We start from the raw sequence: 19,518 nt of genomic DNA, 5'->3' as shown, positions 1-19,518 counted from the left end.
ACTAGGGGCATAATCTTCGAACTAGAACTAGGGGCATAATCTTCGAACTAGAACTAGGGGCATAATCTTCGAACTAGAACTAGGGGCCAGAATTTTCGAATAGAACTAGGGGCCATAATCTTCGAACGAGAACTAGGGGGCATAATCTTAGAATAAGGGCCCGCCCATTTAAAACTGAGATGAGGAGGAATTTCTTCTGAGGGTTGTAAATCTGTGGAATTCGCTGCCTCAGAGAGCTGTGGAAGCTGGGTCATTGAATAAATTTAAGACAGAGATAGACAGTTTCTTAACCGATGAGGGAATAAGGGGTTATGGGGAGCGGGCGGGGAAGTGGAGCTGAGTCCATGATCGGATCAGCCATGATGGTATTAAATGGCGGAGCAGGCTCGAGGGGCCGTATGGCCGACTCCTGCTCCTATTTGTTCATCATAGACAGTCCCTCAGGGTCACGGATAATTTGCTTCCACACCAAAAATGAGTAACCAGCTGACCGATGAACTGATTTTAAACAGTGGAAGATGCCTGTGCGTGAATGTTTTTAACGTGGGGTGGCCGTTGCACACCAGCCACCCCACGCGCTATTTCTTATGTTCTTATGTCCTTATATGCGGGGTTTCTGGGTGCGTGCGGCAGTGCTGGGGGTCTCACCGGCGCTCTTGTGTTGCATTTTCAGACTGTTCCTGTCGCGCGGGGCCAACATCGAGGTGAGGAACCGGGAGGGGGACACCCCCCTGGATTGCTGCATCATCAACTCGCAGGTCTGGTTCGCGCTGCAGCTCAACAAGCGGCTGAAGCAAGGGGTGACCAACCGGGCAGTTCGCACTGAGAAGATCGTCAGCAGGTGAGGGCGTCTCCGGGCCCGAGGCTCTGGGGCGTGGGGGGGAGGGGGGAGGGGAGGGTCCCACACAGAGAGTGCTCCGTCTATGTATCCTCACAAGGCCTTCGGTGAGTTGCCACACAGTAGGCTCATGACAGACCTGTCCCACCCTCCCTTAGAAAAGAACATTAGAAATAGGAGCAGGAGTAGGCCATACGGCCCCTCGAGCCTGCTCCGCCATTTAATACCATCATGGCTGATCCGATCATGGACTCAGTTCCACTTCCCTGCCCGCTCCCCATAACCCCTTATTCCCTTATCGGTTAAGAAACTGTCTATCTCCGCCTTAAATTTATTCAATGTCCCGGCTTCCACAGCTCTCTGAGGCAGTGAATTCCACAGATTTACATCCCTCTGAGAGAAGAAATTCCTCCTCATCTCAGTTTTAAATGGGCGGCCCCTTATTCTCAGACCATGCCCCCGAGTTCTAGTCTCCCCCCATCAGTGGAAACATCCTCTCTGCATCCACCTTGGGGTCCCAGCACGGATTCCTGCAGCACCCCACTCGTTAATGATTTACCAACCAGAGAATGAACCCTTTATCCCGACTCTCTGTTTTCTGTTTGTCAACCAATCCTCTATCCATGCTGATATATTACCCCCAACCCCGTGAACTTTTATCTTGTGCAGTAACCCTCAACCACGGTCTGTCCCACCTGTGACAGGGACTGTGGTTCCCGTATTGGACTGTTCAGCCACTGAAGGACTCATTTTAAGAGTGGAAGCCAGTCTTCCTCGATTCCGTGGGGCTTCATATGATGATGATCATGACAACGGTTTGGACATTGTGGAGTCCGGGGCTCAAATAGCTGAAAGGGTCGCAAATTGGCGAAATAATCGAAAGCAGAGAGTTGGGGTAAAGGGTTGTTGCTCAGATTGGGGGAAGGTAGAACATAACATAAGAAATAGGAGCAGGAGTAGGCCATACGGCCCCTCGAGCCTGCTCCGCCATTTAATACCATCATGGCTGATCCGATCATGGACTCAGCTCCACTTCCCTGCCCGCTCCCCATAACCCCTTAATCCCTTATCACTCAAACATCTGTCTAGCTCCACCTTAAATATATTCAATGGCCCAGCCTCCACAGCCCTCTGGGGTAGAGAATTCCACAGATTCACCACCCTCTGAGTGAAGAAATTCCTCTTCATCTCTGTTCTAAATGGCCGACCCTTTATTCTGAGACTGTGACCCCTGGTTCTAGACTCCCCAGCCCGGGGGAAACATCCTCCCCGCATCTACCCTGTCAAGCCCCGTAAGGATTTTGTAAGTTTCAATGAGATCACACCTCATTCTTCTCAACGCTAGAGAATACAGGCCTGGTCTACTCAATCTCTCCTCATAGGACAATCCGCCCATCCCAGGAATCAGTCTGGTGAACCTTCGCTGCACTCCCTCTATGGCAAGTATATCCTTCCTTAGGTAAGGAGACCCAAACTGTACACACTACCCCAGGTGTGGTCTCATCAGGGCCCGATATAATTTCAGTAAGACGACTTTACTGAAATCCTCTTGTGTGACCATGTCGTTCCGAGCACCAGCCACGTAGGAAGTTGCCTTGTGTGCTTTCCTGCAAATCCTGCAGTGTAGTGTACTGGAGCTCGATTGAAACTGCCCAAACCCGTTTCCCTGTGGGGGTTGTGAACAGTTGCCAAGCAGAGACCGGATCCTCAAACAAAGTTCGGGCACCCTTGGATACATAGAAACATAGAAACTAGGAGCAGTAGTCGGCCATTTGGCCCTTCGAGCCTGCACCGCCATTCAATATGATCATGGCTGATCCTCTATCTCAACACCATATTCCCGCTTTCTCCCCATACCCCTTGATCCCTTTTGTGTCCAGAAATCTATCTATCTCCCTCTTAAATATATTCAGTGACTTGGCCTCCACAGCCTTCTGTGGTAGAGAATTCCACAGGTTCACCACCCTCTGAGTGAAAACATTTCTCCTCATCTCGGTCCTAAATTTCCTACCCCGTATCCTGAGACTGTGACCCCTTGTTCTAGACTTCCCAGCCCGGGGGAAACATCCTCCCCGCATCCAGTCTATCCAACCCCGTCAGAATTTTATACATTTCAATGAGATCCCCTCTCATTCTTCTTAACTCTAGTGAATACAGGCCCAGTCGACCCAATCTCTCCTCATACCACAGTCCTGCCATCCCAGGAATCAGTCTGGTGAACCTTCTCTGCACTCCCTCTGTGGCAAGTATATCCTTTCTTGGGTAAGGAGACCAAAACTGCACACAATACTCCAGGTGTGGTCTCACCAAGGCCCTGTATAACTGTAGTGAGACATCCTTGCTCCCACCCTCCTGTATGGCTCAGAGACATGGACCTTGTACAGTAGACACCTCAAGTCGCTGGAGAAATACCACCAACGATGACGCCACAAGATCCTGTAAATCCCCTGGGAGGACAGACGCACCAACGTTAGCGTCCTCGACCAGGCCCAACATCCCCAGCATCGAAGCACTGACCACACTCGATCAGCTCCGCTGGGCAGGCCACATTGTCTGCATGCCAGACACGAGACTCCCAAAGCAAGCGCTCTACTCGGAACTCCTTCACGGCAAACGAGCCAAAGGTGGGCAGAGGAAACGTTACAAGGGACCACCCTCAAAGCCTCCCTGATAAAGTGCAACATCCCCACCGACACCTGGGAGTCCCTGGCCAAAGACCACCCTCAGTGGAGGAAGTGCATCTGGGAGGGCGCTGAGCACCTCGAGTCTCGTCGCCGAGAGCATGCAGAAACCAAGCGCAGGCAGCGGAAGGAGCGTGCGGCAAACCAGTCCCGCCCTCCCCTTCCCTCAACCACTGTCTGTCCCACCTGTGACAGGGACTGTGGTTCTCGTATTGGACTGTTCAGTCACCTGAGGACTCATTTTTAGAGTGGAAGCAAATATTCCTCGATTTCGAGGGACTGCCTGTGATGATGATAACTAAAAGGTAATGGTCAGCCATGTTCCCGTTAAACTGCGCATGGAGGTCTGTGCAGGCTCTTCTCATAGAAACATAGAAAATAGGTGCAGGAGTAGGCCATTCGGCCCTTCTAGCCTGCACCGCCATTCAATGAGTTCATGGCTGAACATTCAACTTCAGTACCCCATTCCTGCTTTCTCGCCATACCCCTTGATCATAGAAACATAGAAACATAGAAAATAGGTGCAGGAGTAGGCCATTCGGCCCTTCTAGCCTGCACCGCCATTCAATGAGTTCATGGCTGAACATTCAACTTCAGTACCCCATTCCTGCTTTCTCGCCATACCCCTTGATCCCCCTAGCAGTAAGGACCTCATCTAACTCCTTTTTGAATATATTTAGTGAATTGGCCTCAACAACTTTCTGTGGTAGAGAATTCCACAGGTTCACCACTCTCTGGGTGAAGAAGTTCCTCCGCATCTCGGTCCTAAATGGCTTACCCCTTATCCTTAGACTGTGACCCCTGGTTCTGGACTTCCCCAACATTGGGAACATTCTTCCTGCATCTAACCTGTCTAACCCCGTCAGAATTTTATATGTTTCTATGAGGTCCCCTCTCATTCTTCTGAACTCCAGTGAATACAAGCCCAGTTGATCCAGTCTTTCTTGATAGGTCAGTCCCGCCATCCCGGGAATCAGTCTGGTGAACCTTCGCTGCACTCCCTCAATAGCAAGAATGTCCTTCCTCAGGTTAGGAGACCAAAACTGTACACAATACTCCAGGTGTGGCCTCACCAATGCCCTGTACAACTGTAGCAACACCTCCCTGCCCCTGTACTCAAATCCCCTCGATATGAAGGCCAACATGCCATTTGCTTTCTTAACCATCTGCTGTACCTGCATGCCAACCTTCAATGACTGATGTACCATGACACCCAGGTCTCTTTGCACCTCCCCTTTTCCTAATCTGTCACCATTCAGATAATAGTCTGTCTCTCTGTTTTTACCACCAAAGTGGATAACCTCACATTTATCCACATTATACTTCATCTGCCATGCATTTGCCCACTCACCTAACCTATCCAAGTCGCTCTGCAGCCTCACAGCATCCTCCTCGCAGCTCACACTGCCACCCAACTTAGTGTCATCCGCAAATTTGGAGATACTACATTTAATCCCCTCATCTAAATCATTAATGTACAGTGTAAACAGCTGGGGCCCCAGCACAGAACCTTGCGGTACCCCACTAGTCACTGCCTGCCATTCTGAAAAGTACCCATTTACTCCTACTCTTTGCTTCCTGTCTGACAACCAGTTCTCAATCCATGTCAGTACACTACCCCCAATCCCATGTGCTCTAACTTTGCACATCAATCTCTTGTGTGGGACCTTGTCGAACGCCTTCTGAAAGTCCAAATATACCACATCAACTGGTTCTCCCTTATCCACTCTACTGGAAACATCCTCAAAAAATTCCAGAAGATTTGTCAAGCATGATTTCCCTTTCACAAATCCATGCTGACTTGGACCTATCATGTCACCTCTTTCCAAATGCACTGCTATGACATCCTTAATAATTGATTCCATCATTTTACCCACTACCGATGTCAGGCTGACCGGTCTATAATTCCCTGTTTTCTCTCTCCCTCCTTTTTTAAAAAGTGGGGTTACATTGGCTACCCTCCACTCCATAGGAACTGATCCAGAGTCAATGGAATGTTGGAAAATGACTGTCAACGCATCCACTATTCCCAAGGCCACCTCCTTAAGTACTCTGGGATGCAGTCCATCAGGCCCTGGGGATTTATCGGCCTTCAATCCCATCAATTTCCCCAACACAATTTCCCGGCTAATAAGGATTTCCCTCAGTTCCTCCTCCTTACTAGACCCCCCGACCCCTTTTATAACCGGAAGGTTGTTCGTGTCCTCCTTCGTGAATACCGAACCAAAGTACTTGTTCAATTGGTCCGCCATTTCTTTGTTCCCCGTTATGACTTCCCCTGATTCTGACTGCAGGGGACCTACATTTGTCTTTACTAACCTTTTTCTCTTTACATATCTATAGAAACTTTTGCAATCCGTCTTAATGTTCCCTGCAAGCTTCTTCTCGTACTCCATTTTCCCTGCCCTAATCAAACCCTTTGTCCTCCTCTGCTGAGTTCTAAATTTCTCCCAGTCCCCAGGTTCGCTGCTATTTCTGGCCAATTTGTATGCCACTTCCTTGGCTTTAATACTATCCCTGATTTCCCTTGATAGCCACGGTTGAGCCACCTTCCCTTTTTTATTTCTATGCCAGACAGGAATGTACAATTGTTGTAGTTCATCCATGCGGTCTCTAAATGTCTGCCATTGCCCATCCACAGTCAACCCCTTAAGTATCATTCGCCAATCCATCTCAGCCAATTCACGCCTCATACCTTCAAAGTTAGCCTTCTTTAAGTTCTGGACCATGGTCTCTGAATTAACTGTTTCATTCTCCATCCTAATGCAGTAAGTATTAGTAGTAAGGACCTCATCTAACTCCTTTTTGAATATATTTAGTGAATTGGCCTCAACAACTTTCTGTGGTAGAGAATTCCACAGGTTCACCACTCTCTGGGTGAAGAAGTTCCTCCGCATCTCGGTCCTAAATGGCTTACCCCTTATCCTTAGACTGTGACCTCGGGCATTTCAACGGGAAAAACGTGTCTCAAGTATGCACCAGTGAGTATGCTCACAGGTCTGTGGAGCTGTTGCATTGAGAGTGGCTCAGCCAGTCACGTGATGTTCACAAGACTCAATAAAACCCCAGCCAGTTGGGTCTCGGTCATCCACGATGAGGCATGTAGTCGTGAGCCGAGTGGATGAACTGGTACTGTGTAGTGTGATTGTTAAACCTTTGCTAATAAAACCAGTCATCCTTAATAGCTCCCACCAAAACCCTACCCCTCCTCTCCCTCCCCACCTTCCCCCCCCCCCCCACCATCTCCCCTCCCACTCTGACAACCTCTTCCCCCCCCCCCCCCCCCCCCCCCGCTACTCCCCCACCCCAGTTCTCCCTCTTCAGTCCCGAGTTTGCACAAAGTTAACTAAACAAAGCTGGGCAGTAAGAAAGAACGAGGGGTTTGACTTATGAGGAAAGGTTGAGGAGGTTGGGCCTCTACTCATTGGAATTCAGAAGAATGAGAGGTGATCTTATCGAAACGTATCAGATTATGAGGGGGCTTGACAAGGTGGATGCAGAGAGGATGTTTCCACTGATGGGGGAGACTAGAACTAGGGGGCATGGTCTTAGAATAAGGGGCCGCCGATTTAAAACTGAGATGAGGAGGAATTTCTTCTCTCTGAGGGTTGTGAATCTGTGGAATTCGCTGCCTCAGAGAGCTGTGGAAGCCGGGACATTGAATAAATTTAAGACAGAAATAGACAGTTTCTTAACCGATAAGGGAATAAGGGGTTATGAGGAGCGGGCAGGGAAGTGGAGCTGAGTCCATGATCGGATCAGCCATGATCGTATTAAATGGCGGAGCAGGCTCGAGGGGCCGTATTGGCCGACTCCTGCTCCTATTTCTTATGTCCTTAAGAATGATGTGCATCATTTCTACAGTGCCTTTCACGAACTCCGGACGTCCCAGAGGGCTTTACAGACAATGAAGTGCAATTTTTTCAAGTGCACTCACTGTTGTAATGTAGGAAACGCGGCAGCCATTTTGCGCACAGCAAGCTCCCACAAACAGCAATGTGATAATGACCGGGGGCGCGGGGCAGTATTTGGATTGAGGAGGGGAGGCGGGTTGGGGAGCAGGTAAATTTGAACAAGTCTGTGTGCTGGCCATGACGGTGCCAGAGCTGACTATATCTGGGTCTCTCTCTCTCTCAGGGACATTGCCAGAGGATACGAGAACGTCCCGATCCCGTGCGTGAATGCAGTGGATGAGGAAAGTTCCCCAGAGGACTACAAATATATCTCTGAGAACTGCGAGACGTCCACGATGAATATCGACCGAAACATCACACACCTACAGGTACCCGCTTGTAACAAAGCTGGGGGCAGGGAGCGTCAATCCCAAACTCCCCACCCTCCATCACCTTCCGCTCATCCACAACTCGGCAGCCCGTGTCCTAACTCGCACCGAGTCCCGCTCACCCATCACCCACCGTGCTTGCCGATCTATACAGGATCCTGGTCAAGCAACGCCTCGCTTTCAAAATCCTCGTTTTCAAATACCTTCAAGGCCTTGCACCCCCCCCCCCCCCTCCCTATCTCTGTAACCTCCTCCAGCCCTACACCCCTCCCTATCTCTGTAACCTACTCCAGCCCTACACCCCTCCCTATCTCTGTAACCTCCACCAGCCCTACACCCCTCCCTATCTCTCTAACCTCCTCCAGCCCCTACACCCCTCCCTATCTCTGTAACCTCCTCCAGCCCCATAACCCTCACTATCTCTGTAACCTCCTCCAGCCCCTACACCCCTCCCTATCTCTGTAACCTCCTCCAGCCCCATAACCCTCACTATCTCTGTAACCTCCTCCGCCCCGATCTCTCGCCGCTCCTCCGCCCCGATCTCCGGCCGCTCCTCCGCCCCGATCTCTCGCCGTTCCATTTAAAACTGAGATGAGGAGAAATTTCTTCTCTCAGAGGGTTGTAAATCTGTGGAATTTGCTGCCTCAGAGAGCTGTGGAAGCCGGGACATTGAATATATTTAAGACAGAAATAGACAGTTTCTTAACCGATCAGGGGTTATGGGGAGCGGGCAGGGAAGTGGAGCTGAGTTCATGATAGGATCAGCAACAATCGTGTTGAATGGCGGAGCAGGCTCGAGGGGCCGAATGGCCGACTCCTGCTCCTATTTCTTACGTTATTATGTTATACCCAGTAAAACAGTGCACTTCCCTTGTTCGCTTTACAACAGACCAACCCTTCCCGACGGCCAGCCCCGAGGGGGTGTCAGTTAGCGCACACTGACACCCCCCTCAGGCACTTTGGTGGATTGGTTAGTGAGCGTGCAACAATTGAGTTCCCGCCCAGTCTGCCCTTCCTTGCCCACTGGTCCTTCCTCAGGGGTTCTACGACACGACCCCGTGTTTGGTTGAAGCATGCGAGATCCAGCTTTAAGTTGAAGTCCGTCGGGTTGGAGAAGCGAGGCTTTGCTCCCGGTCCTTATCCCCGAGGGATGGGCAAACGTACCTTTACGTAGCATGTCACTTTGATAAAAAATATAAATGTTATTTTCCTGTTTCTGACGTTGCCCGACCCGCGTGTGTCTCTAGCATTTTTCGATTTTCAGTTCAGATTTCCATCCCATCGCTTCTTGTATTTTTTTTTTTACGGTCATTCATTTTTAACGGTGTGCTGTAAGCCGGATGTTGAAAATATTGACGACCTGCGAGTTATGTTGCAGACAGCACGGCGTCCAAAGCTGCTCTAACCTGCCACCAAGCTCATGGTCTGCAGGGCTGTAGTGATACCCGCCCTCCTGTATGGCTCAGAGACACGGACCATGTACAGTAGACACCTCAAGTCGCTGCAGAAATACCACCAACGCTGTCTCCACAAGATCCTGCAAAGCCCCTGGGAGGACAGACGCACCAACGTTAGCGTCCTCGACCAGGCCCAACATCCCCAGCATCGAAGCACTGACCACACTCGACCAGCTCCGCTGGGCAGGGCCACATTGTCCGCATGCCCCAGACACGAGACTCCCAAAGCAAGCGCTCTACTCGGAACTCCTTCACGGCAAACGAGCCCCAGGTGGGCAGAGGAAACGTTACAAGGGACACCCTCAAAGCCTCCCTGATAAAGTGCAACATCCCCACCGACAACTGGGAGTCCCTGGGCCAAAGAGCAGTCCGCCCTAAGTGGAGGAAGTGCATCCGGGAGGGCGCTGAGCACCTCGAGTCTCGTCGCCGAGAGCATGCAGAAACCAAGCGCAGGCAGCGGAAGGAGCGTGCGGCAAACCAGTCCCACCCTCCCCTTCCCTCAACCACTGTCTGTCCCACCTGTGACAGGGACTGTGGTTCTCGTATTGGACTGTTCAGCCACCTCAGGACTCAGGTTTAGAGTGGGAGCAAGTCTTCCTCGATCCCGAGGGCCTGCCTGTGATGGTGATATGATGATGGTGTTTCTCCCCGCTTAGCCGTGTTGCGCTTTCTCCCCAGCACTGCACCTGCTTGGACGACTGCTCCTCCAGCAACTGTCTCTGCGGACAGCTGAGTATCCGCTGTTGGTACGACAAGGTACGACGTTCCTTTAAATCTGGGCGTGGGTCCTTTAACTGAAGAGGTGGCGCGCGCTCTAATCCGCGGAGTGCGTGACCTCCGGCTCGCGGCTTGGTTCCGCCACTGTGACGGGCAGCGAGCAGCACGACGTGTGAAATAAGGACAACGTAAATTCCCCCCCCCCGCACAACTGATAGAAACAGGCCAAGTGAGCGGGCAAATATTTGGCAGGTGGAGCACAATGTGGGAAAGTGTGAGGTTATCCACTTGGGCAGACAAAAAATAGAAAAGCAAATTATAATTTAAATAGAGAAAGATTGCAAAGTGCCGCAGTACAGTGGGACCTGGGGGTACTTGTGCATGAAACACAAAAGGTTAGTATGCAGGTACAGCAATTGATCAGGAAGGCCAATGGGATCTTGGCCTTTGTTGCAAAGGGGATGGAGTATAAAAGCAGGGAAGTCTTGCTACAGTTATACAGGGTATTGGTGAGGCCACACCTGGAGTACTGCGTGCAGTTTTGGTTTCCGTATTTACGAAAGGATATACTTGCTTTGGAGGCAGTTCAGAGAAGGTTCACTCGGTTGATTTCGGAGATGAGGGGGTTGACTTATGAGGGAAGGTTGAGTAGGTTGGGCCTATACTCATTGGAGTTTAGAAGGATGAGAGGTGATCTTATCGAAACGTATAAGATTATGAGGGAGCTTGACAAGGTTCACAAGGCTGATTCCGGAGATGAGATTTTTTTACCTGGTTTTTGCCTCTCCCAGGAGATCACATGGCTCTGGTTGGTGTGGAGTGTAGAATGTTTCAGTATTAAGGGGTGTTGCAGTTGTGTGGGGCGGACTGGTTGGGCTGGGTGCTCTTTGCCTTTCCATCATTGTTCATAGGTTTATATGTAACCTGCTGACCGAGGGCCGAGCGGCTCTTTGTCGGCCAGCGTGGACACGATGGGCCAAGATGGCCTCCTGCGCTGTAAATTTCTATATTTCTATGATGGGGTTGACTTATGAGGAAAGGTTGAGTAGGTTGAGCCTATCATTTGCGCGGGGGATTAACATCGTCCTTATTTCACACATCAGTCGACTGATGGTACATCAGTCATCGAAGGTTGGCATGCAGGTACAGCAGGCGGTTAAGAAAGCAAATGGCATGTTGGCCTTCATAGCGAGGGGATTTGAATACAGGGGCAGGGAGGTGTTGCTACAGTTGTACAGGGCCTTGGTGAGGCCACACCTGGAATATTGTGAACAGTTTTGGTCTCCTAACTTGAGGAAGAACATTCTTGCTATTGAGGGAGTGCAGCGAAGGTTCACCAGACTGATTCCCGGGATGGCGGGACTGACCTATCAAGAAAGACTGGATCAACTGGGCTTGTAGTCACTGGAGTTGAGAAGAATGAGAGGGGATCTCATAAAAACGTTTAAAATTCAGACGGGTTTAGACAGGTTAGATGCAGGAAGAATGTTCCCAATGTTGGGGAAGTCCAGAACCAGGGGTCACAGTCTAAGGATAAGGGGTAAGCCATTTCGGACCGAGATGAGGAGAAACTTCTTCACCCAGAGAGTGGTGAACCTGTGAAATTGTCTACCACAGAAAGTTGTTGAGGCCAATTCACTAAATATATTCAAAAAGGAGTTAGATATGGTCCTTACTACTAGGGGAATCAAGGGGTATCAAGGGGTATGGTGAGAAAGCAGGAATGGGGTACTGAAGTTGCATGTTCAGCCATGAACTCATTGAATGGTGGTGCAGGCTCGAAGGGCCGAATGGCCTACTCCTGCACCTATTTTCTATGTTTCTAAGTTTCTATAGAGAATTGGAGTTCAGAAGAATGAGAGGTGATCTTATCGAAACATATAAGATTATGAGGGGGCTTGACAAGGTGGATGCAGAGAGGATGTTTCCACTGATGGGGGAGACTGGAACTAGGGGGCATAATCTTAGAATAAGGGGCCGCCCATTTAAAACTGAGATGAGGAGGAATTTCTTCTCTGAGGGTTGTAAATCTGTGGAATTCTCTGCCTCAGAGAGCTGTGGAGGCTGGGTCGTTGAATCTATTTAAGGCGGAGATAGACAGATCTTTGAGCATTAGGGGATTAAGGGGTTATGGGGAGCGGGCGGGGAAGTGGAGCTGAGTCCATGATCGGATCAGCCATGATCGTATTAAATGGCGGAGCAGGCTCGAGGGGCCGTATGGCCTGCTCCTGCTCCGATTTCTTATGTTCTTGTGAATCTCGGCGCTGACCATTGCCCCCTTTCTGTGCTTAGGATGGGCGCCTCTTGCAAGAATTCAACAAGATTGAGCCACCGCTGATCTTCGAGTGCAATCAGGCATGCTCCTGTTGGAGGTCCTGCAAGAATCGGGTGGTCCAAAGCGGAATCAAGTAAGAGATGGCTGTGGACGGGCTGGGGTGCAGAGATCTCGACACCCTCCGCTGCTCCCCTTACCGTCGCTTCGGACGAGACCTTAAACCGAGGCCACCCCCCCCCTCTGCTCATCCAAAGGGACGTAAAAGATCCCACGGCCACTATTTCCAAGAGGAGTAGGGAGGATCACAGAAATTTACAGCACGGAAGGAGGCCATTTCGGCCCATCGTGTCCGTGCCGGCCGACCAAGAGGCTACCCAGCCTAATCCCACTTTCCCGCTCTGGGTCCGTAGCCCTGTGGGTTACGGCACTTCAGGTGCACATCCAGGTACTGTTTAAATGTGGTGAGGGTTTCTGCCTCTACCACCCTTTCAGGCCGTGAGTTCCAGACCCCCACCACCCTCTGGGTGAAGACATTTCCCCTCTAAACCTTCCCCCCCCCCCTGCCCAATTACTTTAAATCTATGCCCCCTGGTTGTTGACCCCTCTGCCAAGGGAAACAGGTCCTTCCGATCCACTCTATCCAGACCCCTCATAATTTTATACACCTCAATCAGGTCTCCCCTCAGCCTCCTCTGTTCCAAGGATAACAACCCCAGCCTATCCAATCTTTCCTCCATAGCTAAAATTCTCCAGTCCCGGCATCATCCTGGTAAATCTCCTCTGTACCCTCTCCAGTGCAATCACATCTTTCCTGTAATGTGGTGACCAGAACTGCACGCAGTACTCCAGCTGTGGCCTAGCTAGTGTTTTATACAGTTCAAGCATAACCCCCCCTGCTCTTGTATTCCATGCCTCGGCTAATAAAGGCAAGCATGTCTATTTTGAAGAAGAGCAGGGGAGTTATCCCCCCCCCCCCGGTGTCCTGGCCAATATTTATCCCTCAACAAAACAGATTATCTGGATCATTATCACGTTGCTGTGTGGGGGAGCTTGCTGTGCGCAAATTGCCTGCAGTGTTTCCCTCATTACAACAGTGACTACGCTCCAAACGTACACGCTTGGCTGTAAAGCGCTTTGAGACGTCCGGTGGTCGTGATAGGCGCTATATAAATGCAAGTCTTTCTTTACCCCTTTGAGTCCTTTGACACTCCCTGTTGGAGTTACTTAGCTGGAGATAAAACCCATTGAATGGAGTGCAGTGGTTGTAGAGAAAGTTGTCCAAGGTATCTCGGATCAATCAGGAGGGATCATTTTCCCTTGAGCCCTTTTGGGGAATTCTTCAGTCTGACAGAATCAGTTCCCCCACCCCCGGGCCGTACTGAATGAGCCGATATAACCAGGAGCCATCACTATCGTCCTGCACGCCACTGCACGAGGGAGTGGGGGGAGAAATCGGCCAGGGTATCGCTTCCCGATCACTGTCGACTGACCTCTTGTTCTCTTCCCACTCTCCCCCCTGCCCCCCGCTCCCTCCTCTCACCGTTTTGGGAAATTGGAAGTTTGCAGGAGTCGGGGGAGGGCAATGTGGGCCCTTGCTGCGCCGCTTCCACCGTCGAGCAGCCGGCCGACACTCACCGTCCCGGCTTCTGTCTGAGCAACGGCTGCTTGTGAAGGGATGGGGGGGGCGGTGGGGGGCGCCTGTGGTAGACTGGAGACCCAGTTGAGAATTCGGGAGAGGAAGGTGGGAAGTGGGGGTGTGCTGGAGGGAGGGGGAGGGAGAGGAGGGCGGGGAGTGGGGGGAGAGGAAGGGGCGAACTTGGGGAGGGGGGGAGGTTGGGGAGAGAGGGGGCGTTGGGGAGAAGTTTTGGAGGGAGGGGACAAGGTGTGGAGGGAGGAGGGAGGGAGGGAGAAGGAGAGTGAGGAAGGGCGGGGAGGGGATGGTGTGGAGGGCAGGGGATGGTTGGGGAAGGAGAGGAGAGGGAAAAGCTTTGACCTGTTCCTGAGCTGAGCTGGGTACAATGCTGGAGAGCAGGGGGTATGTGCCCCGGGTGTGGGGATAGGACGGAGAGCAGGGGGTATGTGCCCCGGGGGGTGGGGACAGGACGGAGAGCAGGGAGTATGTACCCCGGGTGTGGGGACAGGACGGAGAGCAGGGGGTATGTACCCCGGGTGTGGGGACAGGACGGAGAGCAGGGAGTATGTACCCCGGGTGTGGGGACAGGACGGAGAGCAGGGGGTATGTACCCCGGGGAGTGGGGACAGGACGGAGAGCAGGGGGTATGTACCCCGGGGGGTGGGGACAGGACGGAGAGCAGGGGGTATGTACCCCGGGGTGTGGGGACAGGACGGAGAGCAGGGGGTATGTACCCCGGGGGGTGGGGACAGGACGGAGAGCAGGGGGTATGTACCCCGGGTGTGGGGACAGGACGGAGAGCAGGGGGTATGTACCCCGGGTGTGGGGACAGGACGGAGAGCAGGGAGTATGTACCCCGGGTGTGGGGACAGGACGGAGAGCAGGGGGTATGTACCCCGGGGAGTGGGGACAGGACGGAGAGCAGGGGGTATGTACCCCGGGGGGTGGGGACAGGACGGAGAGCAGGGGGTATGTACCCCGGGGTGTGGGGACAGGACGGAGAGCAGGGGGTATGTACCCCGGGGGGTGGGGACAGGACGGAGAGCAGGGGGTATGTACCCCGGGGTGTGGGGACAGGACGGAGAGCAGGGGGTATGTACCCCGGGGGGTGGGGACAGGACGGAGAGCAGGGGGTATGTACCCCGGGTGTGGGGATAGGACGGAGAGCAGGGGGTATGTACCCCGGGGGTGGGGACAGGACGGAGAGCAGGGGGTATGTACCCCGAGTGTGGGGATAGGACGGAGAGCAGGGGGTATGTACCCCGGGGGGTGGGGACAGGACGGAGAGCAGGGGGTATGTACCCCGGGTGTGGGGACAGGACGGAGAGCAGGGGGTATGTACCCCGGGGAGTGGGGACAGGACGGAGAGCAGGGGTATGTACCCCGGGGGGTGGGGACAGGACGGAGAGCAGGGGGTATGTACCCCGGGGGGTGGGGACAGGACGGAGAGCAGGGGGTATGTACCCCGGGGGGTGGGGACAGGACGGAGAGCAGGGGGTATGTACCCCGGGGAGTGGGGACAGGACGGAGAGCAGGGGGTATGTACCCCGGGGGGTGGGGACAGGACGGAGAGCAGGGGGTATGTACCCCGGGGAGTGGGGACAGGACGGAGAGCAGGGGGTATGTACCCCGGGGGGTGGGGACAGGACGGAGAGCAGGGGGGTATGTACCCTGGGTGTGGGGACAGGACGGAGAGCAGGGGGTATGTACCCCGGGGGGTGGGGACAGGACGGAGAGCAGGGGGTATGTACCCCGGGGGGTGGGGACAGGACGGAGAGCAGGGGGTATGTTACTGTGTATCCTGCTGATTTACCTGATTTAATTATTCCCTCGTTTGCCACTGGGAAGAGTCCGACTGCAGCTCTATCGCACGGAGAAGATGGGCTGGGGAGTGAGAGCGCTGCAGGACATTCCCCAGGGAACCTTCATCTGTGAGTAAGTATTGTGACACAGGGCGGCCGTGCGCGGATTGGTTCGTGTCGTGTCGGTCAGGCCGGCCCTCGGCTGGGTACACGGGGGCGGGGTAATTGTGCGCTCGTTCTAACTTCAGCAGCTCTCAAGTGTAGACCTTCCCCCGCACTGGGGAGTTACATGGACAGGCTCCCTCTCACTCTCTCTCTCGCTGCTCTTGCACACTCTCTGTTTCTCTCGCTCTCTCGCGCGCTCCCGCTCTTCTCTCTCTTGCTCTCTCTCGCTCCCCTATCTCCCTCTCTTGCGATCTATCACTCTCGATCTGTCTCTCACTTACGCTCGCTCTGTCTCTCTCTCCCCCTCTTGCTCGCGCTCTCTCTCGCTCTCGCTCCCTCTTGCACTCTCTCTCTCTCTCCCCCTCTCGCGCGCGCTCTCTTATTCTGTCTCTCTTCTGCTCGCTCTGTCTCTCACACACGCTCTATCTCTGTCTCCCTCTCTCGCGTGCTTTCTCTGTCTCTTACTCTCGCTGTCTCTTGCACACTCGGTCTCACTCGCCCTCTCGCTCGCTGCCTCTCGCTCTCTCTCGCCCTCTCTCGCTCCCTCTCGCTCGCCCTCTCGCTGCCTCTCGCTCCCTCTCTCGCCCTCTCTCGCTCGCTCCCTCGCTCCCTCTCTCGCTGCCTCTCGCTCCCTCTCTCGCCCTCTCTCGCTCCCTCTCTCGCCCTCTCGCTCCCTCTCTCGCCCTCTCGCTCCCTCTCTCGCCCTCTCGTTCCCCATCTCGCTCCCTCTCGCTCCCTCTCGCTCCCTCTCGCTCCCTCTCTCGCTCCCTCTCTCGCTCCCTCTCTCGCTCCCTCTCTCGCTCCCTCTCTCGCTCCCTCTCTCGCTCCCTCTCTCGCTCCCTCTCTCGCTCCCTCTCTCGCTCCCTCTCTCGCTCCCTCTCTCGGCCTCTCGCTCCCTCTCCCGCTCCCTCTCTCGCTCCCTCTCTCGCCCTCTCGCTCCCTCTCGCCCTCTCGCTCCCTCTCTCGCCCTCTCGCTCCCTCTCTCGCCCTCTCGCTCCCTCTCTCGCCCTCTCGCTCCCTCTCTCGCCCTCTCGCTCCCTCTCTCGCCCTCTCGCTCCCTCTCTCGCCCTCTCGCTCCCTCTCTCGCCCTCTCGCTCCCTCTCTCGCCCTCTCGCTCCCTCTCTCGCCCTCCCGCTCCCTCTCTCGCCCTCTCGCTCCCTCTCTCGCCCTCTCGCTCCCTCTCTCGCCCTCTCGTTTCCCCTCTCGCTCCCTCTCGTTTCCCCTCTCGCCCTCTCGCTCCCTCTCTCGCACCCTCTCTCGCCCGCTCGCTCCCTCTCTCGCACCCTCTCTCGGCCTCTCGCTCCCTCTCTCGCTCCCTCTCTTGCCCTCTCGCTCCCTCTCCCGCTCGCCCTATCGCCCTCTCGTTTCCCCTCTCGCACCCTCTCTCGCCCCCTCGTTCCCCCTCGTTTCCCCTCTCGCCCCCTCGTTCCCTCTCTCGCCCTCTCTCGCTCCCTCTCTCGCCCTCTCGCTCCCTCTCTCGCCCTCTCGCTCCCTCTCTCGCCCTCTCGCTCCCTCTCTCGCCCTCTCGTTCCCCATCTCGCTCCCTCTCGCCCTCTCGCTCCCTCTCTCTCGCCCTCTCGTTCCCGCTCTCGCCCTCTCGTTCCCCCTCTCGCCCTCTCGTTCGCCCTCTCGTTCCCCCTCTCGCCCTCTCGTTCCCCCTCTCGCCCTCTCGTTCCCCCTCTCGCCCTCTCGTTCCCCCTCTCGCCCTCTCGTTCCCCCTCTCGCCCTCTCGTTCCCCCTCTCGCCCTCTCGTTCCCCCTCTCGCCCTCTCGTTCCCCCTCTCGCCCTCTCGTTCCCCCTCTCGCCCTCTCGTTCCCCTCTCGCCCTCTCGTTCCCCCTCTCGCCCTCTCGTTCCCCTCTCGCCCTCTCGTTCCCCCTCTCGCCCTCTCGTTCCCCCTCTCGCCCTCTCGTTCCCCCTCTCGCTCGCCCTCTCGTTCCCTCTCTCTCGCCCTCTCGTTCCCTCTCGCGCTCCCTCTCGCCCTCTCGCGCTCCCTCTCGCCCTCTCGCTCCCCCTCTCGCCCTCTCGCTCCCCCTCGCTCCCTCTCTCGCCCTCCCGCTCCCTCTCTCGCCCTCCCGCTCCCTCTCTCGCCCTCCCGCTCCCTCTCTCGCCCTCCCGCTCCCTCTCTCGCCCTCCCGCTCCCTCTCTCGCCCTCCCGCTCCCTCTCTCGCCCTCCCGCTCCCTCTCTCGCCCTCCCGCTCCCTCTCTCGCCCTCCCGCTCCCTCTCTCGCCCTCCCGCTCCCTCTCTCGCCCTCCCGCTCCCTCTCTCGCCCTCCCGCTCCCTCTCTCGCCCTCCCGCTCCCTCTCTCGCCCTCCCGCTCCCTCTCTCGCCCTCCCGCTCCCTCTCTCGCCCTCCCGCTCCCTCTCTCGCCCTCCCGCTCCCTCTCTCGCCCTCCCGCTCCCTCTCTCGCCCTCTCTCTCCCTCTCTCTCCCTCTCTCGCCCTCTCGCTCCCTCTCTCGCCCTCTCGCTCCCTCTCTCGCCCTCTCTCTCCCTCCCTCCCTCTCTCGCCCTCTCCCTCCCTCTCTGGCTCTCTCTCGCCCTCTCTCGCTCCCTCTCTCGCCCTCTCGCTCCCTCTCTCGCTTCCCCTCTCGCTCACTCTCTCGCCCTCTCGCTCCCTCTCTCGCCCTCTCGTTCCCCATCTCGTTCGCCCTCTCGCTCCCTCTCTCGCCCTCTCTCTCCCTCTCGTTCCCCATCTCGCTCCCTCTCGTTCCCCATCTCGCTCCCTCTCGTTCCCTCTCTCGCTCCCTCTCGTTTCCTCTCTCGCTCCCTCTCTCGCGCTCTCTCGCTCCCTCTCTCGCTCTCTCGCTCCCTCTCTCGCCCTCTCGCTCCCTCTCGCTCCCTCTCTCGCCCTCTCTTACTCCCTCTCTCGCCCCCTCTCGTTCCCCCTCTCGTTCCCTCTCTCGTTCCCTCTCTCGCTCCCTCTCTCGTTCCCTCTCTCGCTCCCTCTCTCTCTCGCTCCCTCTCTCGCTCGCCCTTTCGCTGCGCCTCTCGCCCTCTCCCTCCCTCTCTCCCTCCCTCCCTCCCTCCCTCTCTCCCTCCCTCTCTCCCTCCCTCTCTCCCTCCCTCTCTCCCTCCCTCTCTCCCTCCCTCTCTCCCTCCCTCTCTCCCTCCCTCTCTCTCGCCCTCTCTCTCGCCCTCTCTCTCGCCCTCTCTCTCGCCCTCTCTCTCGCCCTCTCTCTCGCCCTCTCTCTCGCCCTCTCTCTCGCCCTCTCTCTCGCCCTCTCTCTCGCCCTCTCTCTCGCCCTCTCTCTCGCCCTCTCTCTCGCCCTCTCTCTCGCCCTCTCTCTCGCCCTCTCTCTCGCTCCCTCTCTCTCGCTCCCTCTCTCTCGCCCTCTCTCTCGCCCCCTCTCTCTCGCCCCCTCTCTCTCGCCCCCTCTCTCTCGCCCCCTCTCTCTCGCCCCCTCTCTCTCGCCCTCTCTCTCGCCCTCTCTCTCGCCCTCTCGTTCTCGCTCTCTCTCGCCCCCTCTCTCGCCCTCTCTCTCGCCCCCTCTCTCGCTCTCTCGTTCCCCCTCCCGCTCCCTCTCTCGCCCTCCCGCTCCCTCTCTCGCCCTCCCGCTCCCTCTCTCGCCCTCCCGCTCCCTCTCTCGCCCTCCCGCTCCCTCTCTCGCCCTCCCGCTCCCTCTCTCGCCCTCCCCGCTCCCTCTCTCGCCCTCCCGCTCCCTCTCTCGC

The 19,518-nt window shown here is 55.5% G+C and overlaps 1 protein-coding gene across 1 annotated transcript in view; it reads left to right on the top strand.

Moving 5' to 3' along the window:
* The window catches only part of LOC139229626 (histone-lysine N-methyltransferase EHMT2-like), a 151,925-nt gene that overhangs the window by 125,204 nt on the left and 7,203 nt on the right, over window positions 1-19,518 (top strand). The window contains 5 exon segments of the mRNA XM_070861136.1: window positions 674-841; window positions 7,657-7,801; window positions 9,937-10,014; window positions 12,268-12,383; window positions 15,732-15,818. Coding sequence (XP_070717237.1) covers window positions 674-841; window positions 7,657-7,801; window positions 9,937-10,014; window positions 12,268-12,383; window positions 15,732-15,818 — 594 coding nt within the window.

Source organism: Pristiophorus japonicus, chromosome 19 (genome assembly GCF_044704955.1).
Source record: "Pristiophorus japonicus isolate sPriJap1 chromosome 19, sPriJap1.hap1, whole genome shotgun sequence".
Classification (NCBI taxonomy): domain Eukaryota; kingdom Metazoa; phylum Chordata; class Chondrichthyes; family Pristiophoridae; genus Pristiophorus; species Pristiophorus japonicus.
This window is presented reverse-complemented; position numbering and strand designations above follow the sequence as displayed.